General features: G+C 45.8%; 1 protein-coding gene across 14 annotated transcripts in view; it reads right to left on the bottom strand.

Annotated features, from left to right (window-relative positions):
* Nucleotides 1–23,892, bottom strand: part of LOC122400028 (nesprin-1) — an 88,798-nt gene that overhangs the window by 12,612 nt on the left and 52,294 nt on the right. For 12 of the 14 annotated variants that reach the window (XR_006259322.1, XR_006259324.1, XR_006259325.1 and 9 more), the window contains 8 exons: nt 14,373–23,774; nt 13,350–13,454; nt 12,935–13,240; nt 12,550–12,684; nt 3,406–9,245; nt 2,624–3,320; nt 2,236–2,535; nt 1,205–2,161 (listed from right to left, as the gene is read on the bottom strand). Coding sequence is in view for 8 of the 14 variants with exons in the window: in XM_043401218.1 (XP_043257153.1) it covers nt 1,205–2,161; nt 2,236–2,535; nt 2,624–3,320; nt 3,406–9,245; nt 12,550–12,684; nt 12,935–13,240; nt 13,350–13,454; nt 14,373–23,774 (17,742 nt within the window). In the remaining 6 variants the exon portion in view is untranslated. The remainder of the gene's footprint in view (nt 1–1,204; nt 2,162–2,235; nt 2,536–2,623; nt 3,321–3,405; nt 9,246–12,549; nt 12,685–12,934; nt 13,241–13,349; nt 13,455–14,372; nt 23,775–23,892) is intronic. The other 2 variants (XM_043401222.1, XM_043401217.1) reach the window with 2 other exon arrangements.

Genomic DNA, 23,892 nt, shown 5'->3' with positions numbered 1-23,892 from the left:
GTCGCTTATAACGCACAAAGTCTGAGGAAAGGGGCACAGAACAAATTCGCTTATCACGCATTCTAACGTAATATCGAATTCGTATCACCTTGGAGTTTTTGAAATGGTTTACCGGCGAATTGTCAGCGACCGATATGAATATTCAACGCTTACTTCCGATCAGCCGATTCACTGTGCCGCGCGGAAACATACTCGGCCCTCCGCAAATTGACGTAGCGTCGACCGTTCCGTCGATCTTCCGCGTGAATCGCGTCACTGCCGTTCCTCATTCTTCATTTCACGATCGGTCGAGTCGTCGACGAAATTTTTGGACGTCTCGACGATGACGCGATCGTCGCGACGACAACCGCCACGAAGCATAAGAATAAAGCGAACGAACGAACTTGAGCGTCGCGGCGTAGAATTGCCGATGCGAACGGAGCCGTTTGACATTTAAATATACGCGCCGGCGATGCGAACGCAACGACGGTAGTCGTGCCACTGATAGGGAACTCGCGATAACGCCGATTTAAACCTTGAACCACGCATGCGCGAAACCGAGCCGCGCTTCTCTTGCACGTGGCGCAAGTTATAGCGTCGAAAAGTGCATCTTCCGGTATTACCGTCGACCGATCGATCTGCAATTGCCGATGCACCGGTGCATCGCGTAACAGTGCACTTTAGGATCGAAATTTCCGGTGCGCGGTATGTGTTGCCACTAAAAATTCAACCTTTTTAAAATCAGTTTTTGCTGTACACTTGTAGGTAAACTAGTTTTTATCGACGCCATAATAAATACTAATTTAAAAGTGCAACGATTCGTAATACTTTTAAGCTTTACCAGAAAAGATAATATGTAGTTTCTTTTTCACTGGAATCGAAAGCTTTGCTGTAAGAATGCAGGTCGCTCGATACTGTCGAGTCCCAGTTATACAAACTTGTAAAACTTTTAACGCATTCCGGATTCTAAGACTGTACACGGTTGGAGGAATGTTTGACCGAGCGGTGTCGTTCGTGTTATAAATCTTGGATACTTTGAATCGTTTCGTCGTTCGACCAGGTTACTTTACTTGCACGAATTTCTTACTATCTAATTGTCTACACGGGGATTCATTGATTTATAATTTTCTTTCCCTATGGCAGGAGAATAATTTTAGTGGAAATACGTAGTTTTATTTTTGTTGCCGCGTATGTATTAGGATAGTAAGAAAATGTTTAAACTTACTTCCAAACGTTCGGTAGCCTTCAGCAGCCTGTCGTAATCGACGGACCCCTGCACGGTTAACAGCTCCATCATATAGTCGGCTTCCTGAACCGATTGCTGCACCATTTCCAATTGTTTCTCGAACCTTCTCCACAAGGTAAGTCTGTTCTTCAACAGGCCCAACAAACGATGGCACCTAGCTTCCAAATCGGCGTGAGCGTCTTGAAGGCTGGAAATGTCTCGTTCCACGCTGACCGGCGAGACCGAGACTCTCATCACGATCGGGAGAGTATGAAGCATCTGTCTGAGTCCCATAATGTCTTGCCATAAAGTGGCGAGTTCGTCGAGGATCGTTTGACAGCGATCCACAGCCGCTGCGACCACGTCGCTTCCCTGTTGCTCGCTTCCCTCGCATTGGTCCAATACAGATGATTGCCGTTTATGAGCTTTCCGGACACGGCTGAAGCCACGCTGAATCGCCTGAAGTCTTTCTCGGATCAGTTGCGCGGCGTCCAGTTCCTCGCTTATCTGGTTCTCGACGCGACGAGCCGAAGACAACAGGACGGCAACTTTTTCGCTCTCCGTCACGGGTAACAGACCCAGTCGGCCCAGCTCGTTCTGGATCAACGAGATCCTGTCGAACAAAACTGTCAGTCGTTCGATGTACAGATCCAGTTCTTCCTCCGTCTTCAGGACACCGTGAAAACCGTCGATCGTCATTCGCAGTTGGTTCAATTCTCTCTCGAGCAGCTTTAGCTTCTCGTTCGACGAGATCTCCTCGGAGGAGATGTTCCGTGTGACGTCCTCTTGGATGCTATTGATCCGTTGAGCCAGATCGTTCCAGCGATCCTGAAGCTCGCGATGGAATTGCCTTTGTAACATTTCGTCCGAGAGTGGAACGATTCTCAGAGCCAGTTCGAAGCTGTTGTTCGCTTCTTCCCGCATGTTGTTATGAACCTCGTATTGCGCTTTCAATTCCTGTACAGACGAAAGAGAGGCTCGCGATGTATCGAATCGGAATAGCGTAGAACCTTCTTTTTAAGAAAACATACCCAAAATTGACGTACGTGGCCTCCCGATGGGTCGCCGAGATTCTTCAATTCCTTCTCTACTTTGGTCATCCAGTTCTCCAGACGGTTCGTTAACACTTCCTGATTGCACCAACTCTCTTTGAACCCCTGCAGACGTCTCAACGAGGATTCCACGTTCTCCTGAAGCTTCACGATCACGTCCAGAGCTTCTCCGTAACGATCTTCGGGATCCTCGATGTTTATTAGATCCTGAAGACTGCGGGCCACGTTCAAGAGCTGAACGAGCCGAGCATGATGCGTCGTTACGTCTGCCACCAGCGACTGAAATGAAAATCAAGCAGTTTATAATTATTCGTAGGATCGTGTTTATATTTTCCATAAAAGTAGACAGGATAAATAGACGGCTTACTTGATGCAACGAGATGTACTGGTCGTAATCGGACGAAGTTACTGTTTGGAGATCGGGAACTCGTTGGTGAGCAACCTGGAGCCATCCCCTTTCCTCTTTCACTCCCTGTTCGAGGATGATCCATCGAGATGCAGCTAATGCCATTTGCTGAGCCCTGGATGCAGCTTGATCCAACAACGACATAGCTCTGCTGTGCAGTTCCTCGTGAAGATCCGAATACTTGGTTCTCGTTTCAGGATCCAGGTTCCCTTCCAACGATTCCAGGATTCCTCGACAGTGGTTCAGGTTGACGAAGAATTTCCTGTGCTTCTGCATCTCTTCTCGCAGATGTTCCAGGCTGATCACAGAGATCGGGCTTCCCAACAAGTTCTCCGCGATCTCGGTGATCTGCGCGAATTCCCGAAGCGTTTGTTCGTACTCCTCGGCCAGGGCCAACAGTTGCAGAAGACGGTCCCGTTCAATGGCTATATCGTGTTCGATCGCCTTGGTCATCTCGTGGCCGGTGTAGGTCTCTTCCGGGATATCTATTCTGTGATAATCGCGTTGCCATTTATGCGACTCCGCGATAAGCAACTCGGTTTCCCGCATGTTACACCGGTTTATGATCTCCAATTTCTCTAGCTCCTGGAGCTTCCATTTCGTGGACGCTTCGAGATCGATTATCACGTTTAGTTCGGCACGTCCCCCTTCGATGCACCTGTCGCAACGATCGCGAAACAAAGTTCGTATAACTTGTAATAACAGAAAAGAACTTGTTTATCACCGAACAGAAAACCACTTACCTGTACATGTTCTTTACTCCGTGCTCGAATTTTTCCCACCTGGCCAGTTCCATGGTGATGTATACTACGCTGCAGCTGGTAAGGTCTTGGATGTGCTTCGCTTGACACGTCACAGCTTCCAGGCATTTCTGTACATTGTTGCGGTCCTCCTTCGGATAAACAGTCTGGCATAACTGCCACATATTGTTCAGTTTCTGAATGTATTTTTCTACATTCTTCGCTTCGTCTTTAAGCACGGTGTAGGATTTATCGGCGTCGGAATCAACGACAGGATACGATTTTCTCCAAAAAATCCTGTACTCGATCGTTTCCAACCAATTTGTAATCATTATCACGATATTCTCCAGCGCTTCCTCCACGATAAACGTATCCCTTTCTCTAATCGCTTTCCTCAGGTCAGACAGTTCATTGTTTATGTCGAAAGAATATAGGTCTTCTGGCATGTTTCTCTTTATTCTATCTAGGTGAACGACGTGTAGAATGTTCCCCAGATGACTCGGTAGTTTAGCGTTTCGAAGACTTTGCATTCGATCCGAAGTCATTTTTGTGGTTTTACTGAACAGAGTCATTTGAAGCGGCGGCGACCAATCAGCATCCATGGTCGCGGGCAAAATAAAAGCCTCCGAACTTTCGACTTTTTGTGAAATTGACTGATGAGGCATCTCCCACGAAGGTTGTTCTTTCTCGTCGTATTTTCGTCTAGACGGTTTCTTGGAAGATTCGCTTATAATGTCTGCGTAGGTCTTGATCTTCGGTCGATCCTCCTCCGTTTCTACGGGCGACAATGATTCTTCGGCCGTAGTCATTGGTTCCGGAGAAGGCATACTCGCTACGACTTTCGTCTCTAATGGTGCTTGGACGATTGCTGGTTCCGTCGTTGTTGTAAATGGCAAACTAGTATCTTCTATACACTCTTTGATCTCGTCGACCGTCTCTTCCGGTAAAAATTTTGCATATTCCTTTTGTCCAACGTCGTCACCTTGTTCGGGCACTTTTTCCAAACCAAACACCTCACTGACTGGACATTTTTCTTTGCCGGCGTTCTTTCTAGCAACGTCGGAATAAGATAACTTTAATGAAACATCCCGTGACTCTATAGGCTGACCAAATATGGATTCCAGATCCTTTTCTCCCGACGAACAGATTTCGATGGTTTTGTGCCTCCTTTTTCGCTTCTGTCTCTTCGCGGCGTTACTATCTTCCGCCTTTGCCGTGTTGCTCGACTCTTGGACGATCGTCGTGTCCGGCGACGTATCGGTCAATATGCTCCTAGTGTCGGTGGTACTGTCGCTGGTCGACAATTCTATGGTTGCCTGCAAACATATTTCAAACGTGGTATCCTCAATCGCGTCGTTCGATTCCTTTGTCTCCGACTTAGGCTCCACCTCCACCGATTTCACTTTTTCCGTTTTCGAGTAATCTTGGATTTCTTGTACTTGTACATCAGGTGCTGCTGGAATTTTTTTGTCTTTTAGAGGCGTTTTCGTCTCTATCGCCGCATCCAGTACATCGACTGTTGCGGCTGCTAACACGTCTTCTTCCGCATCGTCTTTCATTATCGTCTCCTCTTGTTCTTTAGCGTGATCCGCAACCGTATCGCCGTTCGTTTGCTGGGAAACCGTCACCAACGATAATTTCCTCTTCTCGTCGCTTGGTTGCGTTTGCACGCTGCCTTCGCACGTATCAGGAACGATTTGCACGCTTTCCTCGACGCGTGGAATCAGTTCGGTTGCCTTTATCTGTACCGAGCTGTCCGACGTCTTTATCTTCTCTGGCGAACTGGTTTGCGATTGTTCGTCGATCGTCTCTTGTTTAATATCTTCCAGACTGGTTTGAGCGGACAGCTCGCGAACTTGGACCTGAATCGGGGAGACGGAAGTTGTCGGACTGGTCTGGGTCACCGTTTCTTGAGTCGGTTCGGGCAACACCGTCTGCGACTCTGTTTCCTGGGTCTCGGTTCGTCGAGGACTCTTCTCCGGAGTGGTTTGAGTTTCGACGACCTCGACGGATGGCTGTTGCGTTAGATCCGCCTGGATGTTCAAGTCTAACGTGCTCTTTTCCGGACTAGTTGACGGACTGATGCTGGTCTGTGCTTCCGTTTCGATGGTCTTTGACTCTTCCGGGGTCACAGTCTGAACACCGATACCGGTCAGATCCTTTTGCTCGCTCGCCGGTGGAGTTGTTGTTTGTTGTTCGGTAGCCACGAGCGTTTTCTCTATCGTCTGAGTCTCTATTTCTATAGATGGAGCCGACCAAGGTGAAGTCTGCGCCTCCATGGAAACCACGTTCGGAGATGCCTGGGTTTCTTCCGTTCTTGCTGAAACGATCGTCGGTTGGACATCTTCTATCGGACTGGTTTGAACCTCTTCTACTCGCGTCTCTGACGTGTTCAGAGTCTGTGTGCTTATTTCTTCGATTCGTGGCGTTTCTGTAGCCGTTTGTATGCCAAAATCTAAGACAGAGACCGGTGAAGTCTGTATTTCGGAGTGGTGTGTAACGGCTGGTGAGGTTTCTTCGAGGATAGTTTGCGCCCCAAACTCCAAAGCTGTCAAGGGAGACGTTTGCACGTTCGCGTGGACTTGTTCCGCTTTCGGTGTCTCGATTTCCTCGGAATCTTCCGGCAGAATTTCCATCGACGTCTGTATTTCTTCAGCTTGGAATATTTTTGTCCGTTCCGAGAGCTGCGGGGACGTTTGAACAAACGTTTCGCAGATCGTTTCCTCTTGCGGAGACGTAGCAGCTACGGTGACATTAAATTCTCGTGGAGTGGTCTGAGTATCCGCTTCGTTCAACGCTGGAACGCGAGCGGTTTCCTCCTTGCTAAGATCTTCCCGCTTCTTTTTCTTCTTTTTCTTCTTCGTAGCTTTTGCGTCCTCGGTTTCTGTCGGAACCAGATCGTCCGTGAATTCTCCTTCGTCGGTGGTGGTCTTTGGAAATTCCGACTGCTCTTCCTCCCTGGAACTCCTCATCCGCTGTTTCTTCTTCTTCCTTCTCTTCTTCCTCGCCACGTTTTCATCGTCCGGCGTGGTGGTGGAAGCCATCGTTCTGTCGTCGGCTCTGTACCCATCTTCGTCCTCCGAAGTTTCGTCTTTTAACGTTAAATCGATTTCGGTCGACTCGATCATCTCCGCAACGTCCGGTAGCGGTGTTTCGCTTACGTGTATCGATGAGTCTGACAACGGGACGTTGATCTCCACCGAATCGGCGATGTTCGAAACGATCCAAGTACTCGATTTCGTGTCTGGGGACTTTATTGGCGAGCCGGCTTCTTCTTCGGTCTTTATATCTGTGTGACACTCGTCTTCTTTTTCCGAAGTAACCACGGACTTGTCCGTAATTTCTTCCTTTTCCGAAGTGATGACTGATTTGTCGGACGTCTCCTCTCTCTCCGAAGTGATCACCGACTTGTCAGAGGTGGCGACTTCCTTCTCCGTCGTGACGATCGATTTATCCGCGGTGGAAATTTGCTGTTCCGGTACCGATACCGGTACCGGTGCCGGTACCGGCGACGTTTGAACGATCTTGTCGTGAATTATCGAGGTGCTTTCCTTGTCAGCTGGCAAACTGATGTCTACATCCTCTTTCACCATTCTATAAGGCGCGACAGTCGGTTCGGCTTGACTTGTCACAGACACCATTGGTTGGATTTCTTCTCCTTCCTTCCGCACGGCTAATGAAATTTCTACTTTATGGAAGAGTGGTTTGTATTCTGGTTTCAAAGCTTCGTCAAAGTAGTCGTATTCTGACTCTGGAACGAACGAGTCCTTCACCAATTGTTGTTTGTCGTTGATCGGTACAATATGTGGTTCGTCTTCCATCTTTTCCGCGTCAGGTTTCTCGACTTGGTCAGGTTGATCTCCTGAAATTTCAATTTTCTGTTGTAGCTCCTCCGATAACATCGGTACGCCGCCTTGCGTTTCGCTCGTGATCGGTTTGATCGTCCAACTTTCCTCTAATACAGAGACGTCAGGAACTACGGTGCCGCTAATGTCATCGTGCTTTTCTAAATCTACCGTGCGTTCTTCTAGCTCGATACCAGGTGTTTCGATCTTTACGGGTGCATCGACAGACTTACAAGTCGCTTTAGTGGTGGTTGGTAGATCGTCCAACGTGACGGAATCGATCGGAGACTCGACTGGTATCTGTTGTGTCTCTTGTACCTTGATTTCTTCAATAGGACTCTGTAAACCAGCGGATATTTCAGCATCGATAAACGCCTGACTATCCATCGCGAGTGACTTTTTCCCATTTACCTCTATCGCGAACTGCTCGCTCTCGTACTTGTCCACAGTCGGAGGTACCTTATTCTCTGAAACAGATACCGATTCGACGCTTCCGTCACTCTTTAATTGATCAATCTGCACCAGAGATTCTTCGAGACTTTCCGGAGGCTGTTCTTCGGAACTTTCTGGAACCTCTTCTTTCGGAATCTTTGCGTCTGTGACTATCTCTTCGATTATGACGATTTCTTTCTCCATTTCGGGGAGAGATTCCTTTTTCTTTGGGTCCAGGTACCCCGTTGGAAGTCCTGGATGCATGTCCTTAGCGAATGCGCCAAAGAATGGCCCTTGCATGGGAGTGTCGTCGACGTCATCACCCTGTTCCTGTTCTAAACTTTTTCCCCTTTTACTCTCTTCCTTTTCCTTTGACGGAAACCGATCTTGCGTCCTTTCCTCCGTCGATCGGCCGTCTCCACCGAATTGCCGTTGTTCCTCGTGTTTGACGACGTTGATGCTTATATGTGGTATGTTTTTCTCGTCCACTTCCACTTCTTCGGGCTCCTCTATTATCTCCTCCGAAGCGGTCTCCTTGCCATCGACGATCGTCACCTTTCGAATGATCCTTCTGGTCTTTCTGACCACTCGTCTGGTCACCTGTTGCACCATTGCGTGCACGCTGGACGTTTTTGCCTGATATTCTCCGGCCTCTGTCTGGATTCCGTCCTCGAGAGGTTGCGGACTAACGTCACGAATGTTGCCCTGCGTGACAGTGTGCGTGTACCGAGGAGCCGACTCGTATTCCTCGACGTCTACGTCTTTGAAAGGCGTCCCGGTGGCGATTCTACCACCGTAGATCTGTTTCGTGGTGGTCTCGATGGTCCCATTCGGCTTTTCGGCGGTCACCGTGATCTGCTGATCCCTCATGGTGGCTTCCGAAAACGCGTGAACCACGGACGGAGCGTCTCCGATTGCCGTCGTCATCGAGGACGAGTGTTGTTGAGCGGTTTGTCTGCTCGTCACCATCGTGCGTCTTAATTTCCTCACGATGATTCTTTTCGAACCATCTTCGTCTACCACGACCTCGGTGGTCACGTCGTCAGGTTCGACCAGGACCGTCTCGAACGATTGCGGAGCTGCGTGGACTATGTTCAATTCGCTGGTAGTCAGTGGATTGTCAGTGTTTTTAGGATCTTGGTACTTCATGTCCACGACGATATCCTCCGGCATCGCGTCGAGACGTTCCTGTTCGATTTCCTGGTTGAACGCGGTTGCCAGATTTTTCGTGGCTATCTCGATCACGTCGTGGTTTCCGTCCGTGGTTTTTACAATCTTTATAGTTTCCTGGACCTGAGGACTCTCATTAGGGTTGTCTACGGTTTGCGTGGTCAGCGAGTGACACGTTGCTGGCTCCGGGATTTGATTCGTGGAGGTTTGCTTGGTGAGCTGCTGCGGTTTCTCGACGATATCGTTTGCTAGCAAACTCTGTCCTGTTTGCAGAGACACGTCAACCAGAGACGGCATGCTACTTTCGAACGACGACTGAATCGAGGGTGCCTGATCGAGGGTAGCGTCGTCTCGTTCCGACATGTCGTCCGCTTGCGCTTCTTCCTCGCAGAGCTCCTGAAAAATTTAAAGGATCTGGGTGAACGAACATGTTAGACGTGTTACAACTTCATTGACAGAGCTTCAATAATGGATGTAGTATGAATGAAGTTTAATTCGATGGCAGACATTAACACTAAACCTTCCACGACCGGTCATCTAACTGGTTAAATGATTTATATTTTTTTTTGTAATGAATTGAACAAAATTTTGTATCAAATTCAGGTTAGCTTCCGATGTAAATAGGAAATATATGTATAAAAGGAGAGTCTTGGAACTGTCTAACAACGAGTATTAAAAATATTAAAACTTTACGACGCGTGCTATTTCGAAACTATTAGTGTTTTATTAATTATTAAGGTATTGTTAGAAGCGACAAAGCCTCCCCTTTAAAATGGCTTTTGGTTTTTGACGATCGGATTTTCCGTTTTCGAGATATCGCAATTTTATGTAAAAGGTAATTTTTTTTAATCCGACTCCCTCACTGTCCGTCGCGTGTACAATAGCCTATTCACGCGTATTAAAAATACTAAAAGTTTAGACGCGTGCAGTTCCGAAACTATTAGCGTCTCATTAATTATTAAGGCATTGTTAGAAGCGGCAAAGCCTCCCCTTTAAAATGACTTTCCGTTTTCGAGATATCGTAAGTTATGTAAAAGGTAATTTTTTTAATTGGACTATCTCTGTCTTCGTCTTGAGTGTCGGACCTCTTTGTCGCACGTGCATCGTGCTGACCTACCCCACGAACGTGACTGACGTGACCTAGTTTCTCGGGCGTAGTATTTCCAAGAATTTACTACGCACTGTATTACGTTTTGATGCGCGCGCGCGCGCGCGCGCGAGAGTTCATTGATTATGCACTTCCGCATCTGACCACCGTCGATCGACTCGAAACTATTGTAAAATCGCTATATCTCCGGAACTAATTAAGCTAACCGACCTGTACGACCTCTCATTTTAAAGGGCATTTCATCCCCTATCCGATGACTATACCAACTACCATAATTTATGCCGTCTTCTATGTTTATTTTGCAATTTACTTTGACGTTACATACCAAAAACTGTTTCAGCAATTCTTATCGATTATACGTGCGATAAAATTAGATTATAAATTGTTTATTTAATCGAAAATGAATTTAACTTTGCACACAGGATGTTTGCGTAATTACTATGACACCATTTTTTAGTAGACGTGGTTTGTAATTTTTCTGTATACAGTTCTCAGTAAAATATCTTACGGAATAAACTTTAAAACACAACTTTCTATACATATAATGCAAAAATTACAATTACGTTGCCTCGTGAGAGAGAAAATGAAACACTGGTCATTAGACTGGTCATGGTAGGAATGGGTATACATGAAGTGTCGGTAGGTTTAGTGTTAAATTTCGCTACTTGTAAGCTTTGTGATTTAAACTGTAGAAGCAATGGGCTGAATTTAATGAAGAAAATTTTATCAATTCATTATGTATTATGTAATATGTTGGAGAGCAGCGCCAAAGGCACCAGCAGAGCCACCCTGAAGTAGCAAAATCTAATGATTGTTTGTTAATGGTACCACTACGTTAATCATATGTTTGTTTGTCGATGCCGATTGTTACGTGATTCGATTGAATTTTGAACATTTTAATAATCAACACAGTTGCACCTGCATGGAGTCGATGGAAACGTAGACGAAAAAGTTATCCGATGATTATAATCGCTCAGGACCGTGAACAAGAGAATATCCGCGGACCAGAACACTCCGCGTAACACTGTCGTATTTTTAGCTTTAAATGAACGCAACGCCCGATTTTATTTCAATGCGTCTATTTCGAGCACACTTGTCATATACTTGAACCGTAAAGTATATGTAGATAAAAAAAGAACCTGCGATCTATTTATTTGGACACATCAAGCGAACCAAATTTCTCGACGAAACGGTGTACCGGTGAAAATAAAATAGCATTCAAGGCAACTTTTCAAAAGTTTGTTTTACGAATCTTAACGAATAAAAAAATATTTACATCGTTCATCGATTACATATTAATTATCTTTCGCGTTATTTTCGTTACCATATATCGAGACACGATGTGTATATACAGTATATGCTACGTACAGTGACATCGGGGATAAATAAAGGGGGAGGTGGGGATTAATGAGAATACTTTAATTGCATGAAAAAATTACAGTAACAATATTATTAACATTCCTTAAACAAATGCTGTGGCCTATATATGTATGTATATATATCCAATACCTTAAGCTAAAGGAATATAAAGTGCGTTGCAAATAATACATGATGAGATAAGAGCAGAAAAAAAAAGAAAAGAAAAGAAACAAACGGCGACAGTGATGAAATGTTTGCGATGTTGCGTGATGAAAAGCCTATAAGAAATTAACGCGATGTCGGTGTTTATAGCATATGAGAGGAGTGAAAACGTATATATGTTTGATAAGACGAACCTTCAAGGCGTGATTCCACTGAGGCAACATGTAGCATGCGGCAATGACTCATGCGACGAAACACAATTTTATTAAGGCAACATTTAGGCAACATGTCGCATGCGATTACGACGCATGCAACATGAAATCGACGTTATGTAGACACTTGACATGTGTATTTGCTACACATTCATTTGTTTCCTTTCCGAAATAAAGAAATGCGGGATTATTTGATATTGTTTTGTCGGATCGACAAGATTGAACATGTCGAGCAATGTCGTCAGTTAATGACAAGTAGCATGCTTACAGGTCGCATAGTGTTACCAAACGCGACATGTGGCATGTTACAAGTCGCATAGTATTGCCTCAGTGGAATCATACCTTCAGGATTACCCATACACGTGCAATATGAAACATAATTGTAACGAATATAAATTACTACGTCGAAGCAGCGAAAGTAAAAGAATATTACATGCTTCGCCATCTAACACTCACCCTGCTCCCTCTATTATTGTACAAGATACAAGCAGTATATGTATATTAATTCTACATATACATACTGTGCAGATTTATATTATTCTTCGGTGTCTCTTGGTTTGGCAAGAGATCGAATAATATGTAGTTTCCGTTTCTTCGAAATGACTAGACGGTTAGACTAGAACGATCAGAACGACTAGAAAATTAGACCGAAGGTTTCTCATTATTTTCGAACCGATCGAAAGATTGTCTCGATGGAAACGAGTTTGCATTTGTCTTTTTAAAAAAAAATTCTCTCGGAATTTGGTGGTTCGCGTTGGACTTTCGTCTCCCTTTCTAATCATCCCATACTTGACGAGATTGTTGCGTGAAGGTCAGCGCAGTTTGCGAAAGCCCCCGAGCATTGGAAAACGTTGGATACCTGCTGCCTTTGCTGCAGACGAGACATCACCTCCAACAGCGCATTCTTCAGGACCTTTGCCAGCGTGCTGATTTCTGGCAGAGATTCAAGCTCCGACACTCGCTGCGCGTGACTGCTCAACTCGTCCTGCAAAGCCTGTTCACATAGACACACAAACGTAGCACCATCGCCGTGATTCCGTTTAAAAATAAACCGGGAACGCCGGTATTCTAAAACCGGGGATTACGGTGATATCGCGTATCGGCGTGGCGCGTCGCGACGCGTATCGGCGCCAGACGAACAGTTGTAAACCAACCGAGTTTAAACGTATTTAGTATTCCAACGTGATTTTCACTCTTACTATTTTCATGGTTTCGATTCCGCGAGATGCAAGTACTTAACGCACCTTGTTCGTGACAATCGGTTGTTGCTCCCTCATGCTTGCCACGATGTTCTTCAACCAGGCATCCGTTTCGTCTAGAAATTGTTTGTAAGCGTGAATGTCATGGCCACGTTGTTCATGGTGGCCACGCGCCCCCTCGAGAGTGGCGCGTCCTTGTTCTGCCTGCGCCAAGAGGGTGGCAATGCGCGTTTGAACTTCCGCTAGATTGCTCAAAAGCCTCTGGGCCTCGGCGTCTGCTGGAATTTTACGCAACTCTTCCTCCAATTTCCGCGTCTCCTGCTCGTAGCCGTCAAGTTCAGTCAGGAGGATCTAAAATTTATTTATATTCTTCTATCCGTCTTACGAATTGCATTTAACGAGCATACTATTTCTTTCCAAGTTGAGAAGCGTTTTATGTGTTTATCGCACGTGGTCTCACCGTAAGCGCAGAAAGCATGGAGTCTATGTTATCTCGGGGCAAACAAGTTCCTTTCAAGTTCGACAAACTCAGCTGTAAAACCATCAGACGCTCCTGTATGATGTCCTGTAACACAGCGATCGGTTAATAAACGCGTCGACGGTGGATCGAACGATAGCGAGGAAATACAATGCCGTGCACACGACCAACTTCAACTGAATTACAATCTGTTAACGAATGGATTAGCTTTAGGGTGTTTCACGAAAAACTGTAGGAAATCGTAATACGGGGCTACGCACGCATAACACACAAATACATAAAAGGACTGTGTTTATCGTGGAGCCTGCAACTCTACGGTCGCTTTGTGAGTTGGGTCAGAAACGCTATCGTCATGCAGGTTTTGTAAAGAACAATAAAAATGAAATTCCCACGAATCAAGATTCGACTGAAAGTCGATGTATCACGAGACCTCGCAAAATTTACGGGTCCCATCGAACCGCAACGCAAGCCGAAAATCAAGTAACGTTACGCGTTATGCGTGTCTAAACTCTACCATGCAGGGCAAAAAGAGAAAAATAGTCCATGGAAGATAGTAAAAGCGATAGCAGTACGTACGATAGCTTAGCGGCAACGATTAACAACAATCGGCTAACGCGCAAAGGCAAAAAAAGTCTGCGAGTAGAAAAGAGATTCGCTCGATGGTACAGAGGTCGAGAGAAGTGAAAATGATGAGCAAAAAAAAAAAGAAAGAAAGTACACAGAAAATCGACAGAAAACGAGGGCACAAGAAAAAAACAGTACAAAACATTATATTATATGGCAAGTACACGCGCACACGCTCAAACATACGCGCCGCGATCGGTCGCTCGCGCGCCACCATTTTTTCGTTGAAAAATCGGCGACGGGCGCTTGCGATCGTCGCGGCCGTGTACGTATGTACATACGCATACACACTAATTCTGCACAAGAGAGCTGGCCAGGGCCAGCGAGCTCGTTCAAGATCAACTGCGTAAAGATCGAGCGCTGGTTGTCACGTGATCGCACCTTGATCCCTCGTATCCTCTTTTCAGCCTCATCTTCAGCTACTCCCGTCTCTCTCTCGGTCTCCACATTCGGACTCTGTCGTTGCATCGATCCTCTTTCTCTACCTAAATGTTCCTTGGGACCTGGACTATGGCGAGGAATGCTTGGTGGGGTCGGGGATGATGAATCACGTGGATTGGAAGAGTTGGACTGTTCTAACTGTTCACCGATCGAAGAATCGGACCCGAGCGGCAAACGACTGCAGCTCGCGTAACACGTAATCTCTTCATCCAAGGTCGAAGGCTGGTCGAAAGTCGCCGGAAGCGAGGGAGACTCGAATCGACTGTCCTCGAGACAGACAGAGGATCGTTGGGAAGGAGGTTCGTCGGTAGGAAGGATACCCGACACCGGAGTCGCGATCTCTTCTTCAACGACTTCCGACAATGACCGATCCGTTCTCTGTTCGTTTTCGCTCGACAAGTAAGTACTGTAATCGCTCCAACTACCTATGCCTCCGGGGAGGTCGGCGATCAGACGTTCCGTGTGAGGTCCGCCCATCAGAAATGAATTCAGGGGACCATCGTTTCCCCTGCGATCGTTAAAACTACCGTCGCGATCTCCGCCAAAGTCCCCAGGATCGTTCGAGTCGCGTTTAATGTCGCGGGAAGGCTTTCCTTTCGTGTAATTGGCCAAGTTCTCGAACAGATAGCGTTCGGCTTCGTGATAGGGGTGTTTTTCTGGCCAGAATCCGCTGTCGAGGGAGAGGAACTTGGATCTGCTCAGTTCCGATAAGGTCTTCAAGATCAAAGGTGTCTGAACAGGCTTCTTCTTTTCGGGACTCAAAACCAAGATCTCGTCCGCTATGTAAAATTGTACTTTTGGCTTTGCTGGCTCTATCACGATATCGGCGGTTTCTATTTCCGGCTCAGCCGATATGCATTTCTCAAATTCTTCCTCGGTTTGTAACTGGGTTTCGATCGAGTCCAATACTATTGGCACTTCTTCAATTTCTTCTTCCAATAAGTCTATCGGCTTGCTGACTTTCGAAACTTGGTCCGCTGTATCTTGGCTCAGAGTTTCAGGTTTTTTTACGATCGGTGGCTGAGGTTCTTTTAACGTTTCTTTGCTTTTCTTATCTATTACTTCTTTCGTAGACACGTTGCTTACTTCAATTTTGTCCAAAGTTTTACTCGTTTCTTCCTGATCTCTTACCGCAATCTTTTCGGTCATAACCTTATCTTCTTTGGCACAGTTTCCTATCGCTGGCTCTATTTTAGGAATATCTTCATTGTTCTGCGTCTCTGTAACTTGTTTCTTTTCTACAACGAACGTTTCCTCCACGCTTTCTTTTATACCAATCTGACGTTTAAGATCGGCGTTCTCCTTCATTTCGGTACCGTCTTTCACTTCCTCGTTCTGCTTATCTTCAGCCGTTTCTTCCTCTTCAACCTCTGACTTCTGTGGTTCTTTATCTGTTTCTAACATCGTTTCAGACGTTACTTCACTCTCCTTTCTGTTATTAAATGCTACATCCAAAAGCTCACGCATTATTTTATCAACATCTTCGTTTTTCGACGCAACAGTCTTTTCTTTACTTAATTTCGATTTTTCTACTTTCTCATCGCTCGATTTTGACGCTTCTAATTTGTTATCACGTAATTTTAACGTTTCTTCCATCTCGTCGCTTATTTCATATACATCTACATTATCTTTACTGAATTTTGATGCGCTTGCCATTTCTTCGCTCAATTTTGACACTTGTACTTCCTCTTTACGAGTTGAATCAAACTTACGCTCATCAGAATCTATGACTTTTTTGTCTTTTTCTTTCTTTGGTTCAGTTTTCTCTTCCTCTGCCGTCACTCTTTTTTCTTTCGTGGTTTCCAAGTTTCCTGTTGAGCACGACCGAACGTCAGTTTGTTTCGCATGCTCTTTGCTTTCATCTTGTTCCGTAGCTTCACCCTTACCAGTCTCTCTTTTCTTAGATTTCTTGCCTTTTTTCGTCGCGGTCTTAGATTGTTCCTTCGTTTCTAGTTTCGGTTGTTCCGTAGTTTTCTTCTTATCTGCTTCCAGGTTCTCAGACCTGTTCACCGTCTGTTGCGTCTCTTCGATTTCTTTTAATTTATTCTTCTCTTCAGGATGTTGCGTACTTGTAACGGGAATTCCTGTACCCTTCTTAGTTTCCTGAGTCGTATCGATGATGCCCTTCGCTTTTGACTTTCCTTTATTTTTCGATTGTTTCGTGGTTGTTTCCATCGGCGAATTCGTTTCGTCCCGTCTAGCGCTTCGAGACCTCGATCTGGATCGCCTGGATCGTAGCTCTCTTCGGTTTACGAATTCCATGAATCCATGTTCGTCGACTTGAACCACGTTCTCGATCGGTATCGGTTCCACAGACTCTTCCACGTAAATCTTTACTTGAGCGGGAGAGCGTAACTCGGAGGAAGTTTGCTCCTTTTTCACGATACTTTGATCAATGATTGGTACTGGAGACTCTTTTGGTTCGACGTGTTCACCAACAATGGCGGCCCACGAACCTTTCGTCTTTTCAGGTGTTCCAACGTTCGTCGTGTTGTTTAGAGCATTAATTATCGAATCGATTCCCTCCTCTTCTCTTTCGATTTCTTCTACCCACGAAGACAACTCCAGCTCAATAGTTGGTTCCATAGCTTTGTTGCTTGGAATTTCTTCAATTTTAATTTCTTCTTCTTTCGTTTCTTGTACAGCTGTCGTTTCTGTCTCTTCTGGTACAACTGCCTTATCTCCAGACACTTTCTCTAAGCTTTGATTAAACTTGAGAGGAGCAGGTTTGATTATCGCATCATCTTGAACAGTTTGCGGAGGTGTTCTGCGATTGGTTGCTGTAATTTGTGCGTACGATTTGTTGTTGCATTCCCTGGTAGCTTCTGACAAGTCTTGAATCTTTTCGACAACAGTTTCTGCTTCCTCTTTCTTAGATTCAGTCTCGATAGAAGAGGTTCTCAATCGAGTACCACCACTTTTTTCTTGTTTCGCATCTTTCTTTTTTTGACGTTTCGTTGGTTTCTGTTGAGACTCTTCCGGTATAGTTTTTTCTACCTGTTGCACTGCTTTCTCGATTTTCGAGGTCTCGACCACCGACTCTCGAGGTGTATCAATTGCTGCTACACTTTGTAAACTTTCAGTGGTCCCTTCGGTTGCCACTTTTGTGCTAACGACGAGTGCCCAAGATTTGCCGCACGATGCTGGGTGAATATCTTCTTTAGGACTATCCTTTCTTTCAATTTCACTATCTTCTTTCTTGCTTTCCTGTACAGGAACCACCTCCGCTACCTCCGTTTTCCCTTCAATTTCTGTCTTCGAGATCTGTTCGTTCGAATCAACAGGCTGAGGAGGTATCTGTGCTACGATTTCGTTTCTTTTCTTTGATTTTCCGTCGCGTTTCTTCTTTGATTCTGAAACACTAGCTTCTATTTTATCCGCCTGTTTCATCGGTTCTTTTTCCGTCGTGATAGATTTTGCTTTAGCGTCAGGCTTGTTTTTCGCCGAGTGCTTTTGCTTGCCTGATTTCACACAAGTTTTTGTGTCTTCTTTCGACTTGGTTTTTTCTTCCTTTGTTGGAGACTGAGGTATTCTAGTCGTAGGCTCTAACACTTTGCCATTTACCAACGTTTCAGCCCTCTTTGCATCATTTACGACAGTGGACTCTAGGATTAATTTCTCTTCTTTCGTTGATTTTTCAATATCTTCTTTTTTACTCGCTTGGGAAATATTTTCATTTTTAGAAACAGTTTTATCGAGAAACAGTTTCTCTTCCGCAACATTTTCTTCTGTCATAATTTTACTTTCCATCGTCATTTCTTTTCCCTCGCCGGTTGGTTGTTTTTCTTTTTCTACTTCAAGAGTCATCTTTGCCTCGACTCTTGTTTCTTCAGGCTGTATCTTTTCCTCTTCTTCTTCTTTCATTGTTGTACAAAGTTCCTTGTTCGTATTATCGTTAACGACTGGTGCATCGGTAGACTGCATCTCATTCTCTGTATTTACTGCAATTTTTAGATCTGTAGAATTTAAATCCTCCACTGTTTCGTCTTTCAGAATCTTTTCTGACGATTCATTTTTCGTTGCATCCTTTTTAGTAATATCTGTAATGCCTTTATTAATATCAATTTCTAATGATTTCTCAGTTACTTCAGTTATCTTGACCGTTCCTTCGTTTTTATCTGTAGCTTCTGGTCGTTGTTTTTCTTCTTTCTGCGTTTGATCAACGATCGTTTCAGCTTCTTCCAATAAAACAGATGCGATCTTCTTCTCTTCGGCTAGTTTAGATTTCACCCACTGAGACTCCAACTCGCAGAACGTACTGATTGGATATTTCACAGATTCTGCAACCAGTGCATCTTTTCTAAATTCCGTTTCAGATCGACTTATTTCTTCTTTGGCTGGCTTTTCCTCATCAGGCTTCTTCATGACCGATTCCTGGACGATTCTCTCGATGCTCGCCGATCTTGGAGCTGCAGAAGCAGGTAAGTTTTCTTCTACTAATTCAACTACTTTAAAGCGTCGATGGAAATCACTTTCCGCTTCGGTGTACGAATGATAATTCAACCAATACGGTCTAACCAAGTCTTCGTAATAGTGCGAGGAGACATCTTTTGTTTTCGCACAAGTTTTAGGCTGACTCGACGCATCGGATGTTATTCGTTCAACAACAATCACCTCCTTTTCTTCGTCTGGAATAAAGTTTTTCCCAGTGGAAGACGATGAAACAACAATTTTGTCCAGATTCGTACTACCTTCTTGCTTCCCTTCCACAATTATATTTTCATCTTTCGATACCAACGTACCTGTGCATTTTGCTTCGACGATATCGTCAGATTGTTTAGCCTGAATCGTTTTAACATTAATTTCACTCGATTTACCTTGCGGAACGTTTGGATCTGGCCCTTGTTCCTTCGCTACACCAAATTTCGATTCACCTTTCGAGCCCTCTATCAATTTTGGCGACAACGGTGCCCCAGAACGACCTCTCTTCCTATCCTGAACGCTACCGAACAGAACCGGCTGATCATCGTCGGTATATAGTCTGTCTATATAGATCGCGTAATCGGAATTTAATTTCTCGGAGTCTGCTAATGTGTCTAACGACGCTTTCGGAAGGATACCAACGGCTGAATCATCCGATACCCTAGCATATCTGGTGGTTAGACTAGCTTCTACTGTTTCGGGACGTAGGGTGATTAGTTCGGTCGGTTTGGAGCCTACGATCTTGGGTAAGGGGATGCTTTCTAAGATCTCTACGGATTTAACGGATTGTACATTGGGTGGTTTCACTTCGACGGACCCAGGATTGCTGGTGGTGGTCGTCACGGTAGTCAGCATCTTTTCGATGGCGAACGCGTTGCCTCGCGATTCCTCCTGACCGATTTCTTCTTCCTTCGACATCTTGGCTACCGAACCTTTCGATTCAGACTCGTTAGACCCGGTAGTGCGAGATCCTTTCGATTTCTTCTTCATAGAATCGCTTTTGGTATTCGTAACTGCTACATCTTTAAGCGGTTCTTTCAAAGTTTCTTTCTCATTGTCGTCAACGGGTTTTACAGTTTCCACGTTAGACGACACTGTTTCTGCTTCGGTCACTACCTTGGAAACTTTCGTCTCAGCTTTATTAAATTCCGTTTCAGACACTATTTCGGTGCGTTTTGTCAAGGTAACATCAGGTTCATCCGTCAGAATCGGCGGTGATGCTGCATCCAAATCTACTACTTTCTTTTTCTTCTTCTTGTCCAGCTTTGGTGTACTTGGCTGACTAGTTTTGGGCTCCTCTTTAGACTCAACGATGTAAGTTGGCGCAATCTTTTCCGTTACAACCTTCTCCTTCGATTTACTCGGTTTCTTAATCTTGGATGGTGTCCCGAGCGGTCGATTCCTCTGTTCAGATATCTCTGCTTTCGTTTCCTCGTCAGGTTTCCGTGGAACCTCTTTAAGATCGATAACATCCTTCTTTTCGTTGGTAACAACTTGGCTCTCAGTATCGGGTTTTGGGCTGGATGGTGCCTCCGAGCCAGACAAATTAGATTCTTTACCATCGTTATCAGGCGTAGCGATATTTTCTGTAGGATCGATGTCGCGAATCGTTCTTTCAGTCGTCTGTTTTCTATCTATTTTCACATCATCGAGTTTATCCGGTACACTAACATTTTCCTTAGACTTTCCTTCATTTTGCATCACTGTGATTTCTTCTTTGACGCTATCTTCTATTTGATTCGCAACATTTGCTTTTGTTCCTTCGGTTGTAATAATCTCGGAGATCGGTTCACCTTCACCCACCACAATTTTTCCCTGATCCGTTTCAGAAACTTCCTTCTCAGGTGTTTTATTTTCTTTTTCCTCATGGTCGGTTGCTACTACTTCCTCTACCGTAGCTTTCTGGGTTTCCGGTTTCTCGCCAGGCTTGACAGTTTCTTTCTGCGTAGATTGCTCTGCCGTCTTCTCTCGAGGATTCTTTCGCTGACTCGATTTCTTCGATGTCTGCTCCTTCGAGCCATCTTGCTCGTTCGCTTGCTTTGCCTTTTTACCCTTCCCTTTGGCATTTTCCTTGGTCACGATCTTTTTCGCATTATCTTGTTCCTTGGACTTTATTATTGGCTCCATGATTTTAGCATCAACCTTTTCTTTCGACTCAGTTTGGGCTTTATCCTTCGGTTCGGATACGTTATCTTTTTTAGGCGACTTGGATTCTTGTATCTTCGCTTGGTCTGTATCGCTCTGTTCTTCTTTCTTGGCTTCTACGTTCGTTGTGTCATCGGTGGATGTACATTTCTTTGTTTCTTCCATACAGATTTCAGGCTTAGTTGGCTTCGCGGTATCATTATTAGATTTTTCCTTCGCTGCGTTTTCTTGATCTTTCCCCATTTGCTTTTTCTTAAACGTAGATTCCTTTTGCGATTTTTTTTCTTTCGAATCGAGCTCCTCCAGCAACACGATTTCACCCATCGAATCTATTTTTGCTTCAGACTTTTTCGTATCGATCGGCTGGGTCTCGATTCTCGATTCTTTCTCTTTAACTTTATCGATGTACTTATTTTCTTTCTTTCCTTTCGCATCGTCTTTCGATTTTAACTGTTCCTTCGTGCTGATCCGAGACTCCGTAGTTTCCTCTATAATTGGCGACGCATCTTTAGCCTTCGATTCTGCTTTGGACTTGGTCGGTTTCTTCTTCTCGTTAGTCTTTGGGTTATTCTTTTCGGTTTCCTCTTTGATCTTCTCGGGCGTCGAGCGAGGAGGGTCTTTAAACTTTGCCTGTTCCTTCGACTTGTCTCTCTGATTTCTCGACTTTTGCTTGTCCATATCTTCGATCTCCTTCAGAGCTTTCTCGATCTCATCGTCGACCGATTTCTCCGTTTTCTTCTTCTTTGCCTTCCGTTTCTTCTCCTGCGATGCGTTTCCTTGCGGAGCAACGATTTGCTTTTCTTGTTGAACGTTCGTCTGTTTCTCTTGTAGAACGTCAGCTTGTTTCTTCTTTCTAGGATTATCTTTGGTCTCGTTTCGAGCTTCGGTTTCCTCGCTCTTCGTAGAACTAACAATTTTCTCCAGAGAAATTTGGTCTTTCACCTCGACTTCCATCATCGACAGGTTTACCTTTTCCTTCTGAGCCTTTTCTTTCGGCTGTTCGGGCCCTTTCCGAACTTTCTTCTTCGTCTTCTCTTCTTTCGTCTTCGATTTCGGTTTCTCCTGCTGAATCTTTTTGGTGTCTCGTTTCTTGGTCGTGTCCCACGCGGTTTCCTCTTGCCTGACCTCTTGTTTAGTCACCGAGGATTCTCGGGTTCCCTTTTGGGCTTCCTGCTGCGGCGGCGTCGTTTCGTGCACCGAGGACGTCGTCGAATTCGTCGGCGAACGAGACCGTTCCTTGGCCCGTTTCAACGGCAGATTGGTCGTAGTCGTAGAAAACGAACCGGTCGTCGAGGTTGCGCGAGAATTCAAACCCTGCGACAGTATCTGAGCGTACGAGAACGTCTTACTATCTGTCTGAGCTTTTGCTCTGGCTGCTGTCGCCTCCGGAGTAGACGCAGATTCTCGTGCTTCCGATTCTACCGGTTTTTCAGGTTCGACGGGTTGAACCGGTTGAACGATAGGTTGTTGATTCGCGATCGACGACGTTTGACAAGGGACGCGCTTCTCCTCCACGTTCTGGATCGCGACAGAAGGGTTACCAGGGTTCTTAAATCTCGATTGTTGCCTCTGTGGTTGTTTCTGCGCTTGGTTCTGCTGATAAAGCTCCGTCTCTGGGATGTACGTACTCTGTGCAACGTACGGTTCCGTAGGGAATGCTATCTGGCCGTCGTAACAGGGCAGAGCCATTGGCTGAGGAGGAGGTGCAGTCGGCATGTAGACGTAGGAACTGACCGGATAGGCGATCTGGGAACCAATGAAGCCAACCAGTTCTGGCATTGGTGGATGAACGTAGTTGTAGACCTCGGGAACTTGCTGCGTACCAGTTAAATTCTCGTAACTCTTTTCGTTTAACAGATCGTAATCCTCGATGGATTCTTCGGCCCAGCTACCGGGTTCCGTCTCCGGCTCTTCCTCGGTAGGCGTCACGGTGCTCGAAACTTCCGGTCGGTGTCGATAGCTCTCCGTTGCCTGCTGATTCGATTCTACGCTTTCTTCGATCTCGACCAACGGTACGCCAAGTTCGACTTTTTCGTTCTCCAGGCAGGTCGTCTCGATCGCAGAGTCCTTGGTCTTGGTCGGCTCTACCGAGGGGCTTGGCGACGCGTTCGCCTGCCCACGAAGTATATCGGCGTAGGAGGTGAAGCCAGGCATCCAAATGGGACTGGCCGATCTTCCTCTCCTCTCTTCCCGAGGCGTCAACGTGTTCTTCAGGGTGAGTTGCTCCACCTTTCGATCGGTCAGCCGAAGAGTCTCCGGAGCGTTGACCGTCTCCGTGGAAGACACGTTGTTAATCGGCTCATTGATCGGCTCTGCCGCGTCCTTCTTGACGAAAGCGGCTCTCCTCGAGTTGGGCCTGTGTTTAGGCGCGCCGTCCATCGCGTCCATCTTGGATTCGTGTCGGGTCTGCGCCCGAGATTCGGACTCCTTCTGTTCTTCGGTCGCGGCCGCGGCCTCGATCTTCGTCCGATCCTCGTTGCCAGCGACTCGGCTGGTGGAATCGTGGCGTGCTCGATCGACGATCGGTTTCTGGACGGACGGTTTCAGCACCTGAATCGCGAGCGGCGAAGACGAGGCTGCCTCGTCCCGCGGGTTTCTGAACGGGCTAGAGCCCCTTGAATTAGGGCTGGAACGACCGGCCGTGATGTCCGCGTACGAGATCTGACCGGTCGGCCTGCACTCGTTGCTCTGTACATAGCACGGGTCCACGGCGTAAATCTGATCCAGCAGTGTCTTGGTGCGCAGCTTCCAATCGTCCATCCTTTGCTGCAGGCTCTGCTTAATCCGCCACGGAGGAACAGCCAAGGCACAACAATGGAATACACATACGTGAATTTTCTGGGAGTCTTTCTGATTGTTTTTTTTTGTTTTTTTTTGGGGGAGGGGGGCGGGT

The sequence above is a fragment of the Colletes gigas genome, unplaced genomic scaffold, assembly GCF_013123115.1.
Source record: "Colletes gigas isolate AHSC1104 unplaced genomic scaffold, ASM1312311v1 Colletes_gigas_Sc00015, whole genome shotgun sequence".
NCBI lineage: Eukaryota > Metazoa > Arthropoda > Insecta > Hymenoptera > Colletidae > Colletes > Colletes gigas.
Note: the sequence above shows the minus strand (reverse complement) of the source record. Positions and strands in the feature narration are given on the sequence as shown.